At 46.8% G+C, this 25,939-nt stretch overlaps 1 protein-coding gene across 2 annotated transcripts in view; it reads left to right on the top strand.

The window, feature by feature from the left end:
- COL4A6 (collagen type IV alpha 6 chain) overlaps nt 1-25,939 on the top strand; it is a 361,284-nt gene that overhangs the window by 319,810 nt on the left and 15,535 nt on the right. The window contains exons 18-36 of one of the 2 annotated variants that reach the window (XM_055438017.2): nt 222-329; nt 1,406-1,546; nt 2,495-2,599; nt 4,322-4,482; nt 4,970-5,149; nt 5,660-5,843; nt 8,733-8,786; nt 11,656-11,727; nt 12,130-12,237; nt 13,357-13,578; nt 13,906-14,067; nt 15,628-15,798; nt 16,670-16,813; nt 17,256-17,381; nt 17,867-18,048; nt 20,685-20,748; nt 22,145-22,219; nt 22,874-22,981; nt 23,075-23,182. In XM_055438017.2, coding sequence (XP_055293992.2) covers nt 222-329; nt 1,406-1,546; nt 2,495-2,599; nt 4,322-4,482; nt 4,970-5,149; nt 5,660-5,843; nt 8,733-8,786; nt 11,656-11,727; nt 12,130-12,237; nt 13,357-13,578; nt 13,906-14,067; nt 15,628-15,798; nt 16,670-16,813; nt 17,256-17,381; nt 17,867-18,048; nt 20,685-20,748; nt 22,145-22,219; nt 22,874-22,981; nt 23,075-23,182 — 2,475 coding nt within the window. The remainder of the gene's footprint in view (nt 1-221; nt 330-1,405; nt 1,547-2,494; nt 2,600-4,321; nt 4,483-4,969; nt 5,150-5,659; nt 5,844-8,732; nt 8,787-11,655; nt 11,728-12,129; nt 12,238-13,356; nt 13,579-13,905; nt 14,068-15,627; nt 15,799-16,669; nt 16,814-17,255; nt 17,382-17,866; nt 18,049-20,684; nt 20,749-22,144; nt 22,220-22,873; nt 22,982-23,074; nt 23,183-25,939) is intronic. The other variant, XM_055438018.2, reaches the window with a different exon arrangement.

Here is a 25,939-nt window from a genome sequence, read left to right as displayed (position 1 = left end):
GATCTTACCATGGAAGGCAAGCCCTAACCAGTCCAGTTCTGAACATTAGGAGAGCCTTAGCCCAAACAGGCCCCTCATCACATGAGTACATTAGCATCTGGGAGGCCTGTGAAGGGCAAGAAAGGCACTTCCAACCTGAGAACATCTCCTTGCAACTCTTTTGAGGCATTTGTGGGCCTCCTTTGCTTTGCTTACTGCTTTTTTTTTCTTTGCAATGCCAGGTTATCCTGGAGACCCTGGTATGCCAGGCCTCCCAGGCCTTAAAGGAGATGAAGGCATACAGGGCCTACCTGGCCCTCCTGGCGCCCCTGGATTACCGGCTTTACCAGGTGAAACAAACCAACCTACCCCCTGCACAGATTAGTCCTCTATTCACTCTGGCACTCAGCATCCCCTGCTATACCTCTGGTCTGGGGACTTAGTTAACCAAAGTCAAAAGAAAGGCAGACCTAGTCAGTAAGCTCCCCACTGTGAGTGCAAGGCCAGATGTACATAAGAAAAGGGCCTGGGCAAGCAGCATTCCTTTGGCCTCAATAATGTACCATAGATAGACAGGCCATCAGTGAGGCCTAGACCATCAGTGAGGAGGCCTGGGTTAGACTGCTGAAGCCCTGTCACTCTTCTGTGGATGTGCCACTGCAGCTGATGCTGGCCAGAAGGAGCCAACAAAAGCCTAGAGGAAAGTTTGTACCCAGACCTTCACTGTGTGCTTAACCCAGGCAGTAAATGGCCCTGGGATCCTGTGGATGACGCCCTTGAAACAGTCATTGGAGGCACACACCCATATGTCACTCTATTAGCAGTAAAAAGAGAAAGGGCATACCAGAGTCTGGGAGGCACTGATGTCCCAAATATAAAGCCAGACATTACTTTTAAAAACAGCAGTTTCTAAATGCCTCAGAGATGAGCCTCTGTAAGGATACCTGTGCTTTTAAAACAGCCCCTTGGGGGACTTCATGGCAGTCCAGTGGTTAAGACTCCATGCTTCCAATACAGGGGGCACAGGTTCGATCCCTGTTTGGGGAACTCAGATCCCACATGCCACATGGCACAGCCAAAAAATAAAAATAAAAAAAAAAAACAGCCCCTTGGAGGAGGTACAGTTGATCCCAGCACCAAGGTGGAAAAAATCTAGAAATGGGGGACTGGAGTCCCAGTTTTCTCTCTCAGGTTTGCCACTGAGAAGTTCTAGGCCCTTACCATGTTTCTGTACATCTTTGGGCTTCTGTTTCCCAGGATGTAAGCTAGATGATTCCTAGGGACCCTTTTACCTTAGCTGCAGGAGAAGGGCAAATGCTTTCCCAAACTCTTCCTTGGAGTTAGTGTCTAACATATGGCACCAACTGGACTCCCCTGAAGAGGAGGCTGATGTGATTAACATTTTTGTGTGGGCTTATCCTTCCAGGTGGCCCTGGTGCTCTGGGGCCCCAGGGAGCTCTAGGCCTGAAGGGGGAACGAGGAAACCCCGGCCGTACCACAACAGGGGCAGCTGGTCTCCCTGGTAGAGATGGTTTGCCAGGCCTGCCAGGCCTACCGGGCCCACCTGGTAAGTTGTTTCTCCCTTTGGTCTTGAGATTCATGTGTGATCCAGACTGTAGAACAGTCCTGATTTTTGAGGGAGGGAGCATTTCACAGGTTAGGGACCACAGAAATCAGAGTGTTCATCAAGGAAGACGAGCGAAGGCCATCTCAGTGACCAGACACTCCCTAATGCCTTCCGACATCTGTAGTCATTTCATTTCACCCCTCACTGTTCTCAGCCCCTAAGTCTGTGAACTGGTAGCTCTCAAAGGAGCAGAATTGGCTCTTTTAAGCTTTCCCTGGTCTCAGGGCTCCAACGGGATGGACTGAAAGCTCAAGAAATTAGAAACCAAGCCTGGATCTTCATGTCTCTGTGTGCTCAGTTGTGTCCAACTGTTTGCGACCCCATTGACTGGGGCCCACCAGGCTCCTCTGTTCATGGGATTTCCCAGGCAAGAATACTGGAGTGGGTTGTCATTTCCTCCTCCAGGGGATCTTCATAGATGGCTGCTGAAAGCCTCCACAGGGCTTATTCTTCTTAGATCATCTACCTGAGGATGAGACTCTAGATTCTAAGAAAAAAAGCTAGAAATATACCCTGCATGTTTCTTTGTAACCTACATCCCCTGACCACTGCAGCTCTCCCCCATCTCCTATTTTGTCCTAAGAGGACTTCCTGGGATAGACACGGGGGTGTCTGAGTTGGTGAAGCTGCCTTGCTTATTTCCACGTCCCCACTATCTAGTCCAGTGCCTGGAACATAGTGAATGTCCTATAACTAGTAGAAGTAGAGCGAATTGAGCCAATAGAGTTGGGAAATTCCTACAGACTTTGGGTCCCTGTCTTGGGTTTTATGGGGGGAGGGTATCTCTGTTTTGATAATTGATGCTCCAGGATTCTTGGTGACTGAGCTGCTGTGCATGAGCCCAGGTTCTTGTAAGTTGCCAAGCTTTAATGTTCCTTCTTCCTAAAGGTGCAGCATCTGAGACAGGAACCCTCCAGAGCACAGAACCAGGATTGCCGGGACTCCGAGGGGAACGAGGTCCAAAAGGACACGCAGGCCTCAAAGGAATTAAAGGTGATCTTTGTCTGCTTAGGTTTCTTTGTTCCCCAAACTCCTTGGAGAAGGTCCCCTGGGAAGGAGCCAACCAACAGCCTTGGGAACCCGAACAGGAGCAACCTTGGATCTTGATGTGATTATATGATTGTCAAAAGTGCTATGTTTGGAGCTCTAAGACTGAGACTGGCGATTGAGGCTGCACAGGAAAAAGTGGCCCCCAGGCCATTCTTCCTGCCCCTCCACCTGTAGAAGCTATTCTGCATATCCTGTAACCCCTCTCGGTTTGCAAGGCCAAGGCAGGAAGTCACTTATCATTACCTTCAGCCTGCAGGAAAGGTCAAGACCTGAACCTTTGAAAAAGCCAGCTGGCTCCAGGAAAACAACCCCAATCCCCACTGATGCTGAAGGACTGACTGATTGCCCCAGCCTTCAGCTGTCCTGCACACTCCATCTTCCTGCTGTCTTTCAGTCATTCCTCTGTTTCATACTCTAAGGGGCGGATGCTAAAGTGTAAATAAATCAATTTATAATAGTTGCAACCCAGGGTAAGGTGGAGGAAGAGGTGAAAGTGTCAACAATTGCTGGAGAGAGGTTTGGAGATGACCTGGGGGATTCAGGTACCAAGATCTCTTCTCAAAGGAATTTACAGCTCTTCTCAACCTCAGAGAGGTTTCAACTCACTCCTCTCCTGTCTCATTGCCCTATCATAAAATGGCACTACCTAAGTACAGAAGCTCATTCAGACATTTTTAAAGCTCCATCTCTACTTTTTAGACACAGGGAAGACTGCTGGGGTCAAAGGATATTAAATTGCAAGTCTTGACCTGGGGTGCCAATTTTGGTTTTTCCCTGACTCACTGCAGAGCTAGTGTGCTTCTTGATACATTCTCATACTTAAAACCAGGGCCAATTCTAATGCCTCTCCTTCTATATTCCCATGGTGCCAGAAGGTTTTCTTTCTCTAAGTCTGGAATGATGATAGTAATTCTCAACTGATTCACTAGACATGAGAATCACCATGGGGAGATGACTACAAATTAGATTCTTGATCTGGCCACCTGAGAGTGATTGATTAGTCCTGAGGTGAGGCCCAGCAAGCTGTCTTGTAAACAAGTGTCCCAGGTGACTCAAACTCAGGCAGGAGGTCCATGGATGACACTTGAGAAACGATTATTTGGAGAAGAGATTGTCCTTTCAGAGTTTCAGTGACTATCAAGTGATTATCAATTTTCTAAAAGTAAGAAGAGGCCCTTTGGGATCTTAGGGAAACTCAGAGTCACCTACATTGGCCCAAAGTCTCTTTTCTTAGACCGTAAGCACAGATGGTCTAGGTGGCTGGGCCACAGTGCTAGTGACTCTGTGCTATCTCTTCAAAGATGCTTTGCTGAACTCTCTATCATTAATTTCTTTGGCATTGTCTCTGTGTACAAAAGACATTTTGGTGAATAGAACCTTCAAGTAGCTTGGATTCCAGACTCTCAGCTGATTAGTATAGGTCAGTGGTTCTCAACTCTGATGGCACATTAGACTGGGCTCTACCCTAGATGAATGAAATCAAAATCAGTAACACAGATGTACTTTGATCGAGACTGAAGCTAGTTCATTTGTGTCTGTTCTCTGCAGGCCTTCTGATTCCCTCCATGGAGTTGTTCAAGTCACAAATTACAACTGGCGGGTCTTCCTTCTTCTTGTAAAGATGGCCCACTTAGTTTAATGTTGTCTTTTTTATTTTTCCTCCAGGGGACCCAGGTTTTTGTGCTTGTGATGGTGGTGTCCCCAACATGGGGCCACCTGGGGAGCCAGGCCTGCCTGGGCCACCAGGACTTCTGGGCCTTCCAGGTCTTAAAGGAACCAAAGGTGATCCAGGCTCTGGGGGTGCACAGGGCCCATCAGGGGATCCAGTAAGTCTTACCAAACTTGGCCCTGAGGAAGCAAATGGGAGCTTGTCAAATGTCCCTCACTCCTCAACAAGCACTTTCTTAAAACACATAAAAGAAAGATGGGGAAAAAGCAAACCTTCAGGGTTTTGATCTGTAATGTGACAAAAGTCTGCTTAGCTATCTTGAAAGTCCCTTTCTGCTTTAATCTACTGTGTTCTCTCCCTTACTTTCTCCCTTCCTTCCACAAAATAACTTACAATTGACCCACACTGTGTCAGGCCTTGAAAATAAAGTTTGAATTAAGGCAGAGTTCCCATTCTCAAAGATTTCAAAACTTAGAAAGGGTAAGAAAATAAATGGGCAATGATAATCCAATGTGGTGACATAATCCAGTGTCCCTTTTTTATGCCAAAATGTACCTGAAGACTTGTTTTAGGTCAAATCTATGCAAGGTAATAAAATTGCATCAAATCTGTATCTCCTGATCATTCCCCTCTCTTTTTGTCAGGGTGTATTTGGGCCTCGAGGTCCAACAGGCCCTAAAGGAAAGAAAGGGGACCCGACTCTCAGCACAGGATCAGGGATGCCAGGAGAGCAAGGTGATCCTGGCCCCCAGGGGCTCCCTGGTGAGACAGGAGCCCCAGGCAAGGATGGACTACCAGGTTTACCAGGGCTGCCAGGCCTTCTGGTAAGTTGAGTTTTCTTGGGTGCCTCGTGCTATAAATCCTCACACTTGACTTAGCAGGGGAAGGAGGCTGATGGCAGCTTCCTACCTCTGCCACTAACACTGTGCTTTTCCTTTTCCTTTCTGCAAAATGGGAATCTTTTTCTCAAATGGGTCATTGGCTCACTTGAAAAATGCTAGTGACAACTGAACATTATCACTTAAAATGCTTCAGTTTCTTAGGAAATTTCCCTTGCAGGCAATCCAGCTGCTTTCTGTGACCAATCCCTGCCCTGTCTACAGGGTTGTTATCTCTGCTCCCCTCACCTGGAGCCTTTTGCATTATCAGATCACGCAGGGTTGACAAGCTTCATTCCCGTTACCTAGGAATTGATTGAAAAACTAGAGTGATAAAGAATTTTAACTGAAAAAAAAGCCTTGTTCCCACTGGTTATGTGTCTCTTTCCTATGGTCAGAGGGCTCTGCAGATGTGTCTTTAAGTCATACTTTCATTCTTTCCCATGTGTTGTCTAGGGTGATGGTGTACAGGGCTTCCCCGGTGAAAAGGGGTTACCAGGACTTCCTGGTGAAAAAGGCCACACTGGTCCAACTGGCCCCCCAGGAATTGGGCTACCAGGGGCTCCTGGACCTCGTGGACTTCCTGGAGACAAAGGAGTAGATGGATTACCAGGGCAGCCCGGCGCCCGTGGAGTTCCAGGTGATTCAGCGAATCCGATGGCTTTGGGCTTGGAAAACTGACTCCTTGAGTATAGATATGATCTAGATATATTAAATGTGTCATAAGAAGACTAATTGTAATCACTGCTCTCGATCCTCTAGAGGGTTTTCATGTGGAAAAGGGATCATAATTGCACTGTGGTACAGGTACACAGAACAATAGAGATTTCAGCTCTACTTAGTGAAAAACTTCCTAATGGAACAGTCCAAAAGTGTAACAGAGTTGCTTTGGGAGGTTATGAGCCCATCACCTCTGGAACATTTCAGACAGAAGCTGGATGACCATTTATTACAAGTGTCATGAAAGAAATAAGTGGAAATTGGACAATAAAAGTATCCTCTAAATTGTATGGTAATATGAGCAAGGAAGATCCTTTCCTTAATTCATAAGATCTCAGATTGAGAAGAGACCCTAGTTCTATCTAGTCTGATTTCCATTTCATACTTTAAATCCCTCCTATTTACATCACTTCTTTTTCTACTTGAATTTCACGAATTATAGAATGATAGCTCTGCTTATAGATTGTTAATGTGATATGCTAATTTCCCTTCTTGCACAGAGCTCGAGCAGCTCCTCATCCCAACTTCTGTGTTTCCACAACTTCTATGTTCCCATTAGTGGTACCACACTTCTTATAGTCATCTGAAGTTGAAAAACTTGAAATCTGTCTCATATCCTTCATTTGCAATACCTCTTATAATCTTCCCTTCCTCTTCTTGGTATTAAGCTCTCATTATCTCATGTCTAGCTTATCAAATACCTATATGCTTGTAGGAATGGCTGGATGGATGGCTGGATGGATGAATGAATGACAACAATTTCCTAAGTAGTTTTACATTGCCTACCTCTGGACTTCCCCCACTCAGATCCACTAGGCACACTGCTGCCAATTTTATATCTGTAAAGTGCTGATTCCCTCATGTTACTCCCCTAGTCCAAAGCCACAAATAGTTTCTACTGAACAGAGAAACACTCTACTGAAACTCCTCAGACTGGAATTCAAAAGTCTCCAGACATGGACACAACCAACCTCTCTAACCTGGCTTTATCTCATACTCTTCATAATTAAAACCAAACATTAAAACAACAGTTTCTCTCACTGTCCCCCAAAAAAGTATGTTCATTTCCACACCAGCATTTTGCCCATGTTGCCTTTTTTTCTGGGATACTCTTCTTCTTTTGTCTATGTACTCACATCCCATGCAACTTTCAGTGTTCAATATAAGCCCTAATTCTTCCACTAAGCTTTCTCTTGACCCCTACGGTATGTCATTGCCAGTTAGATTATATATTTCCTTCCATTAATGTTTTTACTGTTTCTAATTCATTATAAGCCTTTGGATACTAAGGAAGGAGAATAATCCTTTTTAGTGTTTGTCAGTCTGCCTAGTATAGTGCAATACTCCACAAGAGACTAATATACACACTCACAGAGAAAAGGGCCTTCCTCATAACCAAGAGGGTTTTTATTAGATCTATGTCTCCTCTTTCCACCTCATCACCTTGAAGAATTACAAAAAAGAAGACAGATACCAGGTCTTGTAAAAATGTATTTGTTTTAAAACGTACTTTTTTGGATTGATATAATAGTACAAGTTAAAAATTGATGATTCAAGACTCTTAAAGCCAAGTCAGTATTTCAGTCCAAGTCAGTATTCCTCTTAAGGTCATGAAGAATTTTTCTTCAACCTTTTATTTTGTATTAAGGTATATCCGATTAACAAACAATAGTCTCAGGTGGACAGCAAAGGGACTCAGCCATACATATACATGTATCCTTTCTCCCCTAAACTCCCCTCCCATCCAGGCTGCCACATAACATTGAGCAGAGATCCCTGTGCTACACAGTAGGTCCTTGTTGGTTTTCCATTTTAAATATAACAGTGTGTACGTGTCCATCCCAAACTCCCTATCCCTTCCCCTCATCTTTCCCTACAGCAAGATTATGAGGAATTTTATCAAACAAAATATGCTTTCTTTTGGAAGTCCTGGTGTCAGCTACAATTTTGCTTCCACCTTTGTTCCCAGAGACATTATTCATGATCATTCCACTGCCCCTCTGCCAACTGGATCTTCACTCTAAGTCAACCCATTTGGGAGGCAACTAGGTTTTAAACTGAGTTATATTAACATGGTACCTATAAACTTAGATACACTCAAATTTGGGTATTATCAATATTCAAACTGCTTGAAAACAGGCTGAGTCAACAGAAGGAAGCCCACGGGACCATTTCTGTCCCAAACTTCACTACCCCTGGGCCTAGAAAGTTCTCAACAATCTAGTGATCTAAAAAAACTATATGCCTGGGAAATGCCTTATGCAGAAAATATTCTTGTTGCAGTACCAAGACTTTCCAAAAAGTGACTTCAATTAAGAGCATTAGCCTTCTTTTTCTCTCTATGGCCACCGAATATAACTCCTCAAACCAAGCTTTCTTTCCACACAGATTTAAAAACACTTCACCTGTGGGCCCTAAACATTTGCAATTGTGAGCATGACTGTTGCCATGAAAGATGAAGATGCTGTTCTAAACGTACTCACTCCAGCTGGTTGTGGCTCAGGCTAGGACACATTGCCAGGAAAGGGAATGTAGTCATTGAAGCTTTTCAACCTAATAGTGTGAATTATTACAAACCCTAGGCAAAGAGACAACTAGCTGTTTCCAAAGAGGCTCTGATCCAGATGCTCGTAGTAATCAATCACCCAGGTTATCACTGCAGTGGCTACTGTGTCCTTGATCCTGTGTGGATGCCAGTTTTCTCCACTCTGTCCAGACAATTTGATCAGTGTGCTACAGACAAGACTTTCCTTGGGCCTCAAAGAACTTCCATCCCGATTTAATTTTCTTCTTTACTTGATTGGTCTAGGTGACTGCTGCTGCAGGGAGGAGGTTGGGAAAAGAGACTTAGACACAGAGGGAGGTGAGACCTAGCTAGGTCTAAAGGTTCTCAAATGCCAGCGGTGGCAACCACCCCCCCCCCCCGCTTCCTTTTTGTTCACTTTATCTCAGATATTCACAATGGCCTGAGCACCACACTGGAGGCCTGAGTTGGGGAGGGGTGATCCTAAGGCTGGAGTACAAAGGCTCATGCTGACACTGCTTCAAAGGCTCCTTAGCACACCTTCTGGGAGGGAGGACAGAGGAAGTGGGCACGCAGTCTCTGCAAGCGGCTGGTCACCTTCATCATGCATGTTTATGGCTTCGCTGATCTCTGCCTTGAGTATCTTCATTTACGAACTTAACTGAGGCCATGACTTGCCTTGGGAGTTACCTAAAAGGATCCACACATCTGATATTTATTCATTTGACCAGGAATCAACTGAGATGTTAGAATCTTGATAATCAGAACTGCTTTTTGATTCTGAAGATGAGTTTTGGCATTAATGGGGAAATTCTGAATAAGTATGTCATTTGTTGCACTTGTGAAATAGAACATGGGTAGAGCTGGTTTCTGCTTTGTTGGGGAGAAGGCTCTGAATTGATGTAAAGTAAGAGAGCCAGGTGTATGGCTTGAAGTCCTTACCTTCTCGCCATTTTGACCCTCTGCTTGCAATACACAAATGTGGTGTGTTGTACAGGACTGGTCTGAGGCAAAAGGGAAGTATGCCCTTGATTCCTTCTGGTATCTACTCATCTTCCGTTTTCTCATTATTTTTCCTTCCCTGGAACCTTTCCAGATGCCTGTCCTCAGCCCCATCCTCTAAAGGTTTAGTTTACCTCTGGTGATCACAAGTGAAAATGATCTATAAAATTGATATGATAAATTGAGGATAGGTGGTTTCATGTTTGGACCCGGCCCAGAGATATTTGTCTTTTGCCCAGTTTGTTTTTTTAAGCCATAAAGCAATGGAACTACAATGTCTGATACATTAAAGTCAATGAGCTATTGAAATAGTTGGGGCAGGAAAGTTTTCTCCAGGGTCCCTCTCAGAATACCACAAAGGGAGGCAGTTCTTCAGCCTAGTCCAAAGCTGAGGGCAGGACTGGCAGCCCTTTCCCCATGCATCTCATCCATCATGAGATGCTTGCTCATAGAGCATCTTTCTGCAGTAGGGAAATAGCCCTCTGAAAGAGCTCCATCATTTCAGCACCTGGCAGGATGGAGATGGGTATAACCAGCTGTGGAGGAAGATCAGGCTTGTTGCTCTTTCCACCTGTGAAAATGTAACTATAGGAGTTTGAAGTCTAGAAGGCAGAAAGCTGCTGCCAAGGCTACAAAATATGTCACTAACCTGAATGAGGTAGAATCTAGGGGATGGCCTCGAGGGAGCTCTTCTGAATACTCCTCCTTAAGTAAGATACTAAAAAACGAGTGTTCATGGAGCACATACCAGGGTGCCCAGCACTGTGCTAAGTGCTATTAGCACTATTCCATATAATCCTCAAAAGTACCATATGAGATAAGTAGCCCCAATTTTACACACGAGGCTCAGAGAGGTTGAGTATCTTGCTCATACAACTAGTTAGTAGCAGAACTACAATACAAGCTCAGCTATGTCTGGCTTCAGAGCCCAACCTCTTAACCGATACATTATACTGTTGAATTCCAAGTTTTGATCTAGGACTTAGAACAGGTGGGCTAAAAATGCCATCAAGCTTTTGTATTGGAAAATGAAAGCGAGACTCGGGGAGGAATACCAGCCAGTTGAATATGCTGTCTGAATCATAGGTTGTATACATATCTTTCAGTTCAGTTCAGTTCAGTCACTCAGTCGTGTCCAACTCTCCGCGACCCCATGAATCACAGCACGCCAGGCCTCCCTGTCCATCACCAACTCCCGGAGTTCACTCAAACTCATGTCCACAGAGTCGGTGATGCCATCCAGCTATCTCATTCTCTGTCATCCCCTTCTCCTCTCGCCCCCAACCTTTCACAGCATCAGTCTTTTCCAGTGACTAAAGGCAAAAACTATAGCAATTTCTTAGAACTGTGGGCTCTGTGACTTAAAGTAGATCTCTGGGGATTGTTTTAATGAATAGGCAAGACTAATTTTAATTAGCAATTGTTTATAAATGGCCTCTGAAGGAGCCAAATAAATTCATTCACTGGTATTTTATTAAACCTCCCTCTGTGATCTTAGACTTTTTATTTGCACTGTGAGTGAGTAAGGAAGAATTTGCTAGGGGAAAGGCTATGCACATCAATTTCAATATCTTGAATACTGAAATTGATGACCCCTTCTCCGAGTAGCAGAGTCGACAGTTTCAAATGAGGAGCTGAGCAAAGGGTCACCATCTGTCATGACCAAGGAAGTGGACTTCAGTGTTTGCTTGGTGGAGACATATGGGTCCATCTGACCAAGGATAATGGATAGGTTTCAGTAGATCCTAAATGACGTGTGTCAGAAGAACCCAGTGGTTTGGGAAAAGCCTCATTCCAAGAAAAGAGCAGTCATGGGAACTTGAGGGGTCTTGTCTTCAAACCCTCCAATCTAGTCATGTGGACATAATAATAACTAACCCTAAGCATGCATTCTAGGGAGGGGGCTCCACCTGAGGGCAGGGTGAATACGCAACTGCTGTTTGCTGTGGTTCCTATACAACAGGAGACTGTTAGAATGTGATGTCCCTGCACTAGGACACTAGGGGCATTCTTATCCATGAGAAATTGCACTAGGAGTAACTCCCAAGAGCTTCTGAAGCCAAGATTTTTCTGCATGGGCTCCCAGCTTCTGAGTGGAAAGAATAACTTAGCTGTTGCATTCAATGGAATGGAAGTAAAGGAGCATGCTAGGGGGAAGTCATCCCTGACTCGATTGGTTCAGCTGCTTACATGTTACCATTTACAGGTATCACCTTGCCTTGTATTACTCCTGGACCGTATGGTCCATCAGGACTCCCAGGAGCTCCCGGATTCCCAGGTATGGAATGAGGCCAGAAAAAGTCACTGAGCACACATGTAAAGGCCATGTACCAAAGTAAGCCAAGAATAGCCCAGTAGCATTGGGGGATCCACGTTCCTCCTGAGAGGGTGGCCTTGAGAATTGAGGAAATAGAATGGCTGCTAGAGAGGGCTGTGTGGGGAGGGGAGAATAAGAGAGTCCCTCAAAGAGATTAGGTTTTTTCTTTTTTGATGGCACTGCATGGTTTGTGGGATCCTAGTTCCCCAACCAGGGAACGAACTTGCACCCTTGGCATGAAGGCACGGAGTCATAACCATTGGACTCCAGGGAATTCCTAAGACTAGGCTTCTTGACTGGACCTCACAAATCATAGCCACCCCAATGTTCCTTTCCCCTTACCACTCATTTTTGGGTTTTCAGGGCCTAAAGGGGCCCGTGGCTTCCCTGGGGCTCCAGGCCAACCTGGATTGCGTGGAAATAAAGGGGACCCCGGAAGTCCAGGATTGGTTCACCTGCCTGAATTGCCAGGTAAGAAAAGGAGCTTCTGCCCCTGCCCCCCACCTCCGCTGTTGTGTGAGTATGTGTTTGGATTGTGGTAGCCATCCACCCACTGTAGGAAGTTAGGTTTGTGCTCTGGTGTAAGTGGGGTGGTTTTGATTTCATATTCAGACAAGACAGAGCTTAGAGCTATAGAAGGACAGCATCTCAGAGCAATAAGGGCCATTTGTGATGAGCTGAGCCAACCCCTTCAGGTTCAGAGGAGGAAACTGTGGCGCATATGGAAAGTGAGTCTCCTGAGATCACAAAGTCACTAGTGACAGGGCTAGGACTCTGCTGGGTGGTCTGACTGCATGTTCTGTCAGTTGGTCTGACGGCATGTTCTGGCAGTTCCCTGGATCAACTCCTGAAAGGTCAGAGAAAGAGATTCAGATAAGGGAAAGGGAAGTTGTCATATTTCAGACCCTTGGCTGACACCCTGTTGTTCCAACCTGAGCTTCATTGTGCTACACTGCACTAGCGGTTCGCAAACTGTGTTCCCTCAGCCAACAGCATCAGCATCACCTCGGAACTTCTTAGTAATGCAGTTCCTTGGCCCCTTGGCAGAGTTACTGATCAGAAGCTTTGTGGCAGAGTGGGGGTATGGGCCCAGAAATCTGGGTTTTCCCAAGCACCCCTGCCCCAGGGGATTCTGACGCATGCTCAGTCTGAGAACCACCCCTGCTCAGCAGCAGGGGGCTCATCTTAGGCCATGTTTCCTTGAGTTTATTGGTGTCTCAGGTCCCTCCACCATCCAGAAAGAGGGAGGCATGAGGACGGGATTTAGATGACTCCAGAAGAGACCAGGCCTTTGACAGGAGGTCCTGGCTCTAACCTGTGCTCTTCGGCCACTGTAGGAGCCCCAGGAGTGGGTTGCTGAGCTCTGCCCAAGGCCTGGCCTCATTGAGCTAGAACCTCCTCTGGGTCACACGTTGCAGTCCTTGCCACTGGGCAAGTCTTCCCAGGACCAGAGACCTTTAAGGAAAGCCACACACAGTACTAATGTGACAACTTTTGTAGTAGGAAAAAAAAATCTGTGTCAGAGTCCTCTAACCAAACCTATGACTTCTAAACATCCATGGCCTTTTATTTTTGACTCTTCACATTTAGGGTTTCCTGGACCTCATGGGGAGAAGGGCTTGCCTGGGTTTCCTGGGCTCCCTGGAAAAGATGGCTTGCCTGGGAAAGTTGGCAGCCCCGGCCTACCAGGTCCCAAGGGAGCCCCTGGTGACATCCTTGGTGCTGAAAATGGTGCTCCGGGGAAGCAAGGCCTACAGGGACTGCCTGGGGACAGAGGATTTCCTGGAGACTCTGGCCTTCCAGGACTCAAGGGTGACGTTCTTTTCCTCACCTATTTGACAGTCTGCAGAAAGGCTTGGGTGATGGGTGAACTAGGGGCTTGAAATGAAAAGTCATTGTGTTCTCTCCCTGCCTTTCTTAAATCACCTGAGTCCATTCTCCTGTCTCAGTAACTCCAGAAGTATCTAGAATCCATAGTCAGATTTCTTGCAAAGCCCATAATTAGCAGCACGGCTGGAGCTGATGAGACAGTGGCACATCGGAGGCATCCAGGGTTGGGCTCTCCTGCTGGAAGGTGGTTTGATGAGTGGTCCCTGCTATCAATCCAGGCTGTGATCATTTGCCTCTTCCTTTCCTTAGGTTTGCTTGGGAAGTCGGGCTTGCTTGGCCCCAAAGGTGAGCAGGGCAGCCCTGGAATACCAGGCCATGTGGGTCAGCCAGGCCCCCCAGGCCCTAGTGGTCTATTTGGCATCAAGGGCAAACCCGGGCTCCGCGGACCCCCAGGCTTTCCAGGCATTTCAGGTAGGTCCTTCAGAGGAGCAGCCCCAACTTGACAGACTTAAGCTGGGCCCCGGGGCCCTGGCACCCTGAGGGGTAGTAACCACAGTGTGACAGGGTCAGAGCTGAGAAGGAGACTGAGTTGTCTAACCTGAGTTTCACATCTCAAGCCCCCCACGGTGCCAGGTTGAACCAGTTTAGCCTCCAAAAAGTGACCCTCAAATATGAGCACTCCTCGCCCCTCCCCCATGGCCTCCGCCCCCACCCACCCACAAACTCCGCTCCCACACCCCGACCCTCCCCCATGGCCTCCACCCCACCACCCACAAACTCCACCCCCCCACCCCCACCCTGGCAGCCTGCCTCTTGGGCCAGCGGATCTCTGAAGACCCAGAGCCAAAGTGTCTTTCACTCCACAGTGGGGCATGACATCCCCTGGTTCCAGCCTAGTGTTTGCAGCTTGCCTTTTTCTCACACCACCCTTTTCACCCCTGACTCCTGACCACGTGACTGAAGTTGAGTTTGTATACAACTATTAATATCTTTTTTAATCCTCTTTGTGGTTGTGTGTTTCTGGGGTCTTCACATAGGCTGTCCAGGTGAGAAAACAGCACACAAGCTCACAGACTAACACTCCCACCAGCTTGGCCTCTCAGGGAATTATCTTACTATACATTACAACCTGGTAAGGCCAGGGGTCCCTGAACTCATACTGTGGGGTTGGCCCCCCATTGAATTTCCTTCCCTTGTTGTGGAATCCCCTTCACAGCCTCCCATTAGAATCCTGGGGCTCCCAGCTACATGATGCTTTTCAATCCATAGAAAGCCAAGCCAGCCATTCATTTAGGTCCTTGGGGGCCCAAATACCTCTGTCATCACTGATTTGATCCTTTGATTTTTTAATTTCCTTGCTTTGTACCTGAACATTCCACTTTGGCAGCAGCTCAAGAGGTTAATCCCATTGAGCAACTGAAAGCCCAGTGAAAGAAGTCTCAGAATACCTAGGAGACCAGATGGGCCTTGGGAATTTCTACAGTACTTGGCACTAGGGGGTCTTTCAACTCTAATGCCAAGGAACTGGCTGACTTAACTGCTTGCATGAGAGATTAAAAGGGCAGCCCTGATCCATGACTCCCTGGGAGGCTGAAACAATTGTTGGGCTTTAACCTCTACTTCACCAGTTGGCTCAGGAAACAGCCATTGTGGACTGATTCATGCTGGAAGTACCAGGAAACTAGAGTCCACTTGCCACCCTGGCTCCCTAGAGCTCCATTCAGAGGCTAAAGTATGAACCACATTCATAAAGGGAGAAGAGTTGTCATCAGAAGGGGTTTGCTCATACGCCCTGCCAGCTATAGTGCCATGCTGGTAAATGTAGCCACTGGCAGGGCACCCTGGGTGATAAGTGCTATGCGTCAGCCAACTAAAAACAACTCTGCCTGTTAGCCTGCATGGCCCATTGTTCAAAAGCTGTTTACAAACCCCAACAAGTCAACCAACCAGAAGCCAGGGGAATGGGCAGTGGCCCAGATCTGGATAGTCTCCCTTGACAGCCATCATATATTCTCTCCTGTGCTGATTCAGGACATCCTGGAAAGAAAGGTCCAAGAGGCGAGATAGGTCTTCCTGCATCAGCTGGAAAGAGAGGCCTGCCTGGGCTGAAAGGGCTTCCAGGACCACCAGGGCCAATTGGCTTCCTGGGGAACTCAGGCTTTCCAGGGGCCACTGGGTTGCCAGGCCTGCCAGGTCTGAAGGGTAAGTAAAATGATCAGGAAGGCACCAGTGGGTGCCCAACTTGCCTCCTCCCTCCTCTCTGCCTAGGAAAGGGGAATGGGGAGGGAGGTGAGCAGGGCTTCCCTGGTGGCTCAGACGGTAAAGAATCTGCCCGCCAATGCAGAAGACCCCAGTTTGATCCCTGGGTTAGGATGATCCCCTGGAGGACACTCCAGTATTCTTCCTGGAGAATCCCAGGGACAGAGAAACCTGGTGGGCTACAGTCCATGGAGTCGCCGAGTCAGACACTGAGCAACTAACACTTTCACAGTAGGAGAAGACAAGTGCTAAAGGAGGACTCCCACCCACAGCAAGTCACCTTCCCTGCCTGCTGGGTGGAACACTGGGCTGAATAACTTGAGCAGGAAAGCCCAGGACCAGAACAGCCACACCAGGTTTACTCATTTGCATGAACCCTGCATACAGCCTGATGGCCCTCACTTCCTTTGATTATTCTACTAGACACCAGGAGTTAGGCAGGAAGGGAAGTAACTGGTCCAAGGTCACACAATTGGTTAGCAACAGCACCAGGCTAGAGCTCATCTCTCTGCCTCCTGGGCCTAAGTTTATTTATTTATTTTCTCTGTGCTACACATGAGCTGTAACTTGACAAGTCGTAAGAGAAGTGCCCAGCTCTTCTTTCCTCCTGGTACTTAGTTCCATGTCCCTATTCAAGGAAGCAGCATAACATAAGTACTAAGAGCTTAGGGTTTAGAGTTAGAAAAACTTGGGTTTGAATCTCTCCTCTGCAACTTTAGCTATGTGACTTTGGGTGAGTTAATTAACCTCTCTGAGCATCCATTTCCTTGTATGTCAAACAGGGATAATAATAGAATTTCTTGTTTCTCAACAGGTGAGAAGGGGTCTGTTGGACTGACAGGTTTCCCAGGGATTCCAGGTCTCCCTGGTATTCCTGGAGCAAGTGGATTAAAGGGAATTCCTGGGTCGACAGGAAGAGTGGGGCCATCTGGATGGGCTGGTAGCCCTGGTGAAAAAGGTGAGCTGGGGAATCCAGTTCTGGAATTGCCACCCATGCTTCCCAAGGTACATTTTATTTATCCACTTTGTCATTCAGGTGACTTGTACCAATCTCGGGTTAGATAGTAAGATTTGAGGTTTCGCAGTGAAATCCTTTTAAACCCAGAGACCTCAATCACTCTGCATTACCACAGCATGTTAGGGGCCTTGACACACATTCCCAGATGCTTAGTGGAGAAGGGTTTTGTGTAGTGTCTAGAACTGTAGGATGTTTGGCTTGTCCAAGAAGAGGGCGTGCCCGTTAATGCAAAATTGGGGAAACAGGGGCAGGAAAGAAGCTGGAAGAACCCAGAAAGGGCCCTGGAGTGGTGCGGGAAGAGCCGATATGAAAGAGCTGATATGACATGCTTACCCTGTGTCTAAGCCCCCTTCACGCAGCCTCATGACCTCCATCCCTGCAGGAGACAGAGGTGACCCAGGACCCTTTGGGATACCCAGTCATCGACCTCCAATGCTGAACCTCCGCTTCAAAGGAGACAAAGGTTCTCAGGGCCCAGCTGGAGCCGTTGGATTTCCCGGACCCAGAGGTACTGGGGCAGGAAATGGGAAGGAGAAATACCCAAGACAGTTTTCATGACCAAACTCGACTTCTTTACTGAAAAATGTCCCCACAGTAGAAGAACCCTCAGAGCAGCAGTGTGGGTGGCAGTGGTTGGCGGGGAGGAGCATGGAGGCTACCGTTCCTGGGCCTGAGGAGTATCTGGACTTTGATACTGCTGGTTTGCACTGCCCCTGTGGAGCTCAGTTTTTGAACCACAGGTGGCTATATCCCTGGAGGGGCCAGGCAGATAGTGGGGGGTGGGCACTGAGTGGTTTTCCCACTGAGGAAGCTGGGGTGGCCCTGGCTGGTGCCCCATAAGGCCAAAGGCACCTCCTCCTACCCGCATCCCACCCCAAGCTAACTGTCCCCAAGCTTTCCCTTTGCCTGCCTGTGACCCAGGGCACCTGCTGCTTAGGGAACAGATTTTCTCTTGCCCAGAGTGTTTCCCCAAGACTTTTGCTTCTTTCTCAGGTGACAAAGGAGAGGCTGGCCACCCTGGGCCACCAGGCTTGCCAGGAGCTCCTGGCTTCCCCAGCCTAATCAAGGGACCTAGTGGGAGACCAGGCCCCCCTGGCTCCATAGGACTACGGGGCTTACCCGGCCTGAAGGGGCCCCCTGGAATCACAGGTTTCTCAGGAATTCCAGGAGAAAGTGTAAGTGGGCCCAGATCTTTGTCTCCCCACCAGGGAATGGCCTTGATAGCAGGGGAGGATGGGCCCCTATTGCCCACCTTTCTGATCTCAGTCCACTTCCCGTGCCCTCCCTGAGCTAACCCCAACAAGGCACCTACTTGAGTTGGCCAGGTCTTCTCACTTGTTCCCGAACATCCCCTCTTCCAGGCCTTTGTTCACACTATCTCCCTCACATGGCAAAGCATCCTCCTTGCAATTGCTGATGACCTGCTGGTCCTTTAAGCCCCAGCCCAGGCACCCACGCCTCCAGGAGTCTCTGAGCTCCCACATCTCACACTGCTTCCACTGATCCTGGTTGGTTCTGCCTGGGTCTGATTTCCTCAATGAGATTGTCAGGACTTGAGAGCAAGCCTTGCTTGCTTTTTTGTCTGCATCCCACCGCCAGCATCCCATGTTGAGTTTGGCACATCAGAAGAGTTCAGTACAGACTATTTGATGTTTTGATTTCAGAAAGGTCTTTGTTACCTCTAGGCAACAACTGGCAAAGAATCAAAGTCAGTTTCTTTAATTTTTCTTGATTTTTAAAAAGCAGGGTGGTAGGGTAGTTAGCAATGAGACAGGCATAGGCTTGTTTCTCCGCTCCATCGCTCATTAGCTTTGTGATTTGGGGCATATCACTCTACTTGCTGGAGCCTTGCCTTTCTCATCTGTTCAAAACGAGAATCTTATTCAAACCTTCTTCCGCCCATAGTGAAGGTTAAGGGAGCAGGTATGTATAAAGCAGGTAGCATTGTATTTGGTACATGGTGGACTCTGAATAAACAGTAGCAATAATAGTACTGAAGGGACTAAATAAATTGGATCACAGGGCACCTGTGTTCCCTGCAGGCACAGTCCCTGTCCTTTAAAAGTATCAGTCCAGCTGATGGAGAGAAAACACACACACACACACACACACCTGAAGCAACTGCGAAAGAAACAATTCTCGACCTGCTACTTACATGCTAGGAAGGATGCAATCAAAGTGGGAAGGCATTCTGGGAGGGGTCCCAGCATAAGCAGAGGCTCTGAATAAGTAGATAGGGCGATGCACAGAAAATACCAGGTGAATGGTGGGTGTCGTGGTCATGGTCCAGGGAGCTAAGTGACCCAAATCAGACTGCCACCCAAGGTGCTGGGTAGCATGTGTCCTTACTGGGTACATCTCAAACCCAAACTATACCATATGCCAGAGGAGAAACTGGGCCAATTGCAGCCAACATGCCTGCTTCTCAGACTCAGTGTGTTGGACATTAGCCAGTGAAGACAGTTTTTCTTGTGAAAATCATGGGACTATTAGACCAAATTCAGACTCCAGTACCTGCCTGCATACAGCCCGCTACCTAGTGGCAGAAAGACTCCATGTTCCTTGTGGAACCTGTGGCAGAGGCCTAGCTCCACATGGCAAGGCCACATTTGTTCTCGTCCATCATGGCTTTGGCATGGGTGGTGATAGCCAACTGTATGTAGAGCGAATCAAGTTCCTGGACTGATTGTTCAGTTCAGTTCAGTTAAGTCGCTCAGTCATGTCCGACTCTTTGCGACCCCATGAACCACAGCACGCCAGGCCTCCCTGTCCATCACCAACTCCCGGAGTTCACTCAAACTCATGTCCATTGAGTCGGTGATGCCATCCAGCCATCTCATTCTCTGTCGTCCCCGTCTCCTCCCACCCCCAATCCCTCCTAGTATCAGACTCTTTTCCAGTGAGTCAACTCCTCGCATGAGGTGGCCAAAGTATTGGAGTTTCAGCTTTAGCATCAGTCCTTCCAATGAACACCCAGGATTGATCTCCCCCAGAATGGACTGGTTGGATTTCCTTGCAGTCCAAGTGACTCTCAAGAGTCTTCTCCAGCACCACAGTTCAAAAGCATCAATTCTTCGGTGATCAGCTTTCTTCACAGTCCAACTCTCACACCCATACATGACCACGGGAAAAACTATAGCCTTGACTAGACGGACCTTGGTTGGCAAAGTAATGTCTCTGCTTTTTAATATGCTATCTAGGCTGGTCATAACTTTCCTTCCAAGGAGTAAGCGTCTTTTAATTTCATGGCTGCAATCAGCATCTACCGTGATTTTGGAGCCTAAAAAAATAAAGTCTGACACTGTTTCCACTGTTTCCCCATCTATTTCCCATGAAGTGATGGGGCCAGATGCCATGATCTTTGTTTTCTGAATGTTGAGCTTCAAGCCAACTTTTTCACTCTCCTCTTTCACTTTCATCAAGAGGCCTTTGAGTTCCTCTTCACTTTCTGCCATAAGGGTGGTGTCATCTGCATATCTGAGGTGACTGTTAGGTTCTGTATTTTCTAAGAGATTTGCTAGAACATCCACACCTTGATTTCCCATGATACCAATTGTGTTAGGCACTGGGAAGTTATGAATGACAAGGCCAGGGTTAATCTGCAGATCAAACTCTTCCCCTGTTACCATCAATATGCATTTCACCCCTTGCACATCACTTTCCCCTCTGCAGGATGCCCCCTCCTCTCCACCCCTGCCACAGAGTATGCAATGGACAGGCCTCAAGTAGTGGCTCAGGGAAGGTAGGGGGAAGAGATGATGGGAGGTCCTGAATGCTAAGCAGATATACTGATTTCTGTGTTGCTTTGAAGGGTTCACAGGGTCTCAGTGGAGCTCCCGGGCTACCAGGAGCATCTGGTCTCCCAGGTTTAAAAGGTAAGGAGCTTACTTCACTCTGTATAACTGGCTCTAGGTTCATCTACCTCACTACAACTGACTCAAATTCATTCCTTTTTATGACTGAGTAATATTCCATTGTATATATGTACCACATCTTCTTTATCCATTTATCTGTCAATGGATATCTAGGTTGCTTCCACGTCCTGACTATTGTAAATAGTGCTGCAATGAACATGGGGGTACATGTGTCTTTTTCAATTATGATTTTCTCAGGGTATATGCCCAGTATATTAATGCATATATATATGGAATCTAGGAAGATGGTATTGATTAACCTATTTGCAGGGCGGAAATAGAGACACAGACATAGACAATGGACTTGTGGAGACAGCAGGGGAAGGAGAGGGTGGGACGAATTGAGAGAATAGCAATGAAACACATACGTTCAATTCAGTTCAGTTCAGTTCAGTTGCTCAGTCGTGTCCGACTCTTTGTGACCCCATGAATCACAGCATGCCAGGCCTCCCTGTCTATCACCAACTCCCAGAGTTCAATCAAATTCATGTCCATATGTAAAATAGCTAGCTAGTGGGAAGTTGCTGTATAACACAGGGAGCTCAACCTGGTGTTCTGTGACAACCTAGAGGGATGGGATGAGGAGGTGGGTGGGAGGGAGATTCAAGAGGGAAGGGATATATGTTATACTTACGACTGATTCACATTATTGTATGGCAGAAATCAACACAACATTGTAAAGCAAATTATCCTCCAATTAAAAATAAATTTAAAAAATTCTTTCATTAAGAAAAGATAAGGAACATTTCCCCTTTCACTGTGCTTTTCCAGAGCAAGGTGGATTTCTAACAGGCCCAGGGCTCTCCTTGGGGGAGACTTTATGTTTACAGGAAAATGAAGCAATTTACACTTCTGCTTTGGCCAAACCCCCTTTGCAATCTTTATTAGTCAAAGATAGGCGACAAGCAGTGGTTTTGACCCACCTGCCTTCCAGACTCAGCAGCAGAGGACACCCTCAGTTCTAGATAGTCTCCCCTTCTGGTGATATTTTAGGACTCCTCGTATCATCTTCTCTGCCCATACCAAGCCTAGTGATATGTTTCCCAGTGGAGATATGCTACATGTAGCAGCATTTCATACCAATAGCCTGGTAGGTTAATATCAATAGCAAGTAGGTTAATCAGTATCATCTTCCTAGATTCCATACCCAGCCCCGCATTACAGCATAAAAGCATAACATTTTACCCAATGGGTAATTGTGTCAAGGAGTTTCTCTGGCCATGATTTTTCCTTCAAAAGATCTTTTTCCTATACCCCAATACAAAAACATTTGTTTCTTAAAAAAAAAAAAATCTATTTGCTGCAAATTGAGCTATACCTTCTCCTGACGACTTAAACAATATCTTGATATCCCCAGGAGATCAAGGCCAGACACTTGGAATTTCTGGTATCCCAGGACCCAAGGGACAACCTGGGAAGTTTGGTTTCAAAGGTAAGGCTGCTGTACTTTTGTCTCCTATGTTTCACAGACTCCTCAAAACTGAGCATTGGAAGGAATTTTGGAGGCCAAACCTAAGTTCTGCAACTTCTGTCCAGTGCAGAAAAATTCCTACCTGACATATATCCACTCAGAGGCAGTCAACAGTTTCCCCAAGCAAACCAGCCTACTTTTTCTTCAAGACTCACAGACTTACAGAATAGTCTAAGACCTTTAAGATAATGGTGTCTACTCCCTTAATTTATAGTTATCCAAACTACTTCTCAAACCTTCCCACCCATCACTCCTACTTCTGGGAACACTCAGAACAAGTTTACTTACTTTTTCAGTTGGGCGTGTGTGCATGGTAAGTTGCTTCAGTCATGTCCCACTCTATGTGACCCCATGGACTGTAGCCCACCAGGCTCGTCTGTCAATGGGATTCTCCAGGGAAGAATACTAGAGTAGGTTGCCATGCCCTTTCAGTTGGGCGGCACCTTTCAAGTATGAAGACAGCTGCCACAATACCTTTCAGAGTTTCTCCATTGGATCCAGCTGCCATGGCAGCTCAAAATGGCTTCACCTTCCTACCCCCACCCCCACCTCCTGTGGAAGAACATACTCCCTGAACTATACCCTGATCACTCAGCATTTTTCTTGATTTTGTAGGTGTGAAAGGAAAAGACGGACCAGTTGGTGATGTGGGTTTCCCAGGAACCAAAGGTGAAGATGGGAAAGTTGGTATTTCTGGAGATGTTGGCCTTCCTGGCTCCCTAGGTACCATGACACATGACAACTTTATTCTGAAATAGTTCAGATCAGCGTCAAATCAAGACTCCTTCTGAATTTCTGCCTTTTTTTCATTCTTAGGACTCCCTGGAGTTGCAGGCATGAGAGGAAATCCAGGGCTTCCAGGTTCTCCAGGCCACCCAGGGGCAACTGGGCCCCTGGGGCCCCCTGGCCTAATAGGAACCAAAGGTATGTGTATTAGGGAGTGGCAGTGGGGAAAAGGGTCCTTTCCTCATAAAAGGATAGTAACTACTTTTTATCAGGACACCCTAGCTGGGGTTAAGCCATATCCAGGGGAGTCATTGACTGAGCTGCATGAGAGGTAATGGGAAAGGAGGAAGAAAGGAAGGCAGGCATGAGTGGAAACAGGAGAACATGGGGTCCATGGAGAGCAGAGTTAGGAAGGAAGGTCATCGCCCTGGCATAGGTAGCCTTTCCCTGACTGAGAGATTGGGCAGCAAGGCTCTGGGACCTGGCAACTCAAGGTCTTGGCATTGCCACTCTGAGTTCTTCTAGAAGTTACATAATTATCTACCATCCTGGAGGAGGGCATGGAAACCCACTCCAGTATTCTTGCCAGGAGAATCTCATGGACAGAGGAGCCTGGCAGGCTACAGTCCATAGGGTCGCAAAGAGTCGGACACGACTCAAGTGACAGCAGAGTACAGCACTGCTCTTAAAGCTATGTGTACATGCATGTTCAGTCACTCAGTCAAGTCCGACTCTTTGCGACCCTATGGACTGTAGCCCACCGGGCTGCTCTGTCCATGGGATTCTCCAGGCAAGAATACTGGAGTGGGTTGCCGTGCCCTCCTTCAGAGGATCTTTCCAACTGAGGGATCAAACCCTTGTCTCTTACGTCTCCTGAATCTGCAGGCAGGTTCTTTGCCATTAGCGCCACCTAGGAGGCCCTCAATGGAGAAGCTGTATACAGATAGCAAAAACAAGACCAGGAGCTGACTGTAGCTCAGATCATGAACTCCTTATTGCCAAATTCAGACTTAAATTGAAGAAAGTAGGGAAAACCACTAGACCATTCAGATATGACCTAAATCAAATCCCTTATGATTAAACAGTGGAAGTAAGTAATAGATTAAAGGGACTAGATCTGATAGATAGAGTGCCTGATGAACTATGGACGGAGATTCGTGACATTGTACAGGAGACAGGAACCGAGACCATCCCCATGGAAAAGAAATGCAAAAAAGCAAAATGGCTGTCTGAGGAGGCCTTACAAATAGCTATGAAAAGAAGAGAAGCGAAAAGCAAAGGAGAAAAGGAAAGATATAAGCATCTGAATGCAGAATTCCAAAGAATGGCAAGGAGAGATAAGAAAGCCTTCCTCAGCGAACAGTGCAAAGAAATAGAGGAAAACAACAGAATAGGAAAAACAAGAGATCTCTTCAAGAAAATTAGAGATATCAAGGGAACATTTCATGCAAAGATAGGCTCGATAAAGGACAGAAATGGTATGGACCTAACAGAAGCAGAAGATATTAAGAAGAGGTGGCAAGAATACACAGAAGAACTGTACAAAAAAGATCTTCACGAGCAAGATAGTCACGATGGCGTCATCACTCACCTGCAGCCAGACACCTTGGAATGTGAAGTAAAGTGGGCCTTAGAGAGCATCACTACGAACAAAGCTAGTGGAGGTGATGGCATTCCAGTTGAGCTATTTCAAATCCTGAAAGATGATGCTGTGAAAGTGCTGCACTCAATATGCCACCAAATTTGGAAAACTCAGCAGTGGCCATAGGACTGGAAAAGGTCAGTCTTCATTCCAATCCCAAAGAAAGGCAATGCCAAAGAATGCTCAAACTACCGCACAATTGCACTCATCTCACACGCTAGTAAAGTCATGCTCAAAATTCTCCAAGCCAGGCTTCAGCAATATGTGAACCATGAAATCCCAGATTTTCAAGCAGGGTTTAGCAAAGGCAGAGGAACCAGAGATCAAATTGCCAACATCCGCTGGATCATGGAGAAAGAAAGAGAGTTCCAGAAAAACGTCTATTTCTGTTTTATCGACTATGCCAAAGCTTTTGACTGTGTGGATCACAATAAACTGTGGAAAATTCTGAAAGAGATGGGAATACCAGACCACCTGACCTGCCTCTTGAGAAACCTGTATGCAGGTCAGGAAGCAACAGTTAGAACTGGACATGGAACAACAGACTGGTTCCAAATAGGAAAAGGAGTGCGTCAAGGTTGTATATTGTCACCCTGCTTATTTAACTTATATGTAGAGTACATCATGAGGAACGCTGGGCTGGAAGAAGCATAAGCTGGAATCAAGTTTGCTGGGAGAGATATCAATAATCTCAGATATGCAGATGACACCACCCTTATGGCAGAAAGTGAAGAGGAACTAAAAAGCCTCTTGATGAAAGTGAAAGAGGAGAGTGAAAAGGTTGCCTTGAAGCTCAACATTCAGAAAACAAAGATCATGGCATCTGGTCCCATCACTTCATGGGAAATAGATGGGGAAACAGTGGAAACAGTGTCAGACTTTATTTTTTTGGGCTCCAAAATCACTGCGGATGCTGACTGCAGCCATGAAATTAAAAGACGCTTACTCCTTGGAAGGAAAGTTATGACCAACATAGACAGCATATTTAAAAGCAGAGACATTACTTTGCCAACAAAGGTCCGTCTAGTCAAGGCTATGGTTTTTCCTGTGGTCATGTATGGATGTGAGAGTTGGACTGTGAAGAAAGCTGATCACCGAAGAATTGATGCTTTTGAACTGTGGTGCTGGAAAAGACTCTTGAGAGTCCCTTGGACTGCAAGGAGATCCAACCAGTCCATTCTAGAGATCAATCCTCGGTGTTCATAAGCTCCAATACTTTGGCCACCTCATGCGACGAGTTGACTCACTGGAAAAGACTCTGATGCTGGGAGGGATTGGGGTCGGGAGGAGACGGGGACGACAGAGAGTGGGAT

This window comes from Moschus berezovskii, chromosome X (assembly GCF_049115385.1).
Source record: "Moschus berezovskii isolate FMDL1 chromosome X, NW_MosBer_1.0, whole genome shotgun sequence".
In the NCBI taxonomy this organism is placed as follows: domain Eukaryota; kingdom Metazoa; phylum Chordata; class Mammalia; order Artiodactyla; family Moschidae; genus Moschus; species Moschus berezovskii.
Note: the sequence above shows the minus strand (reverse complement) of the source record. Positions and strands in the feature narration are given on the sequence as shown.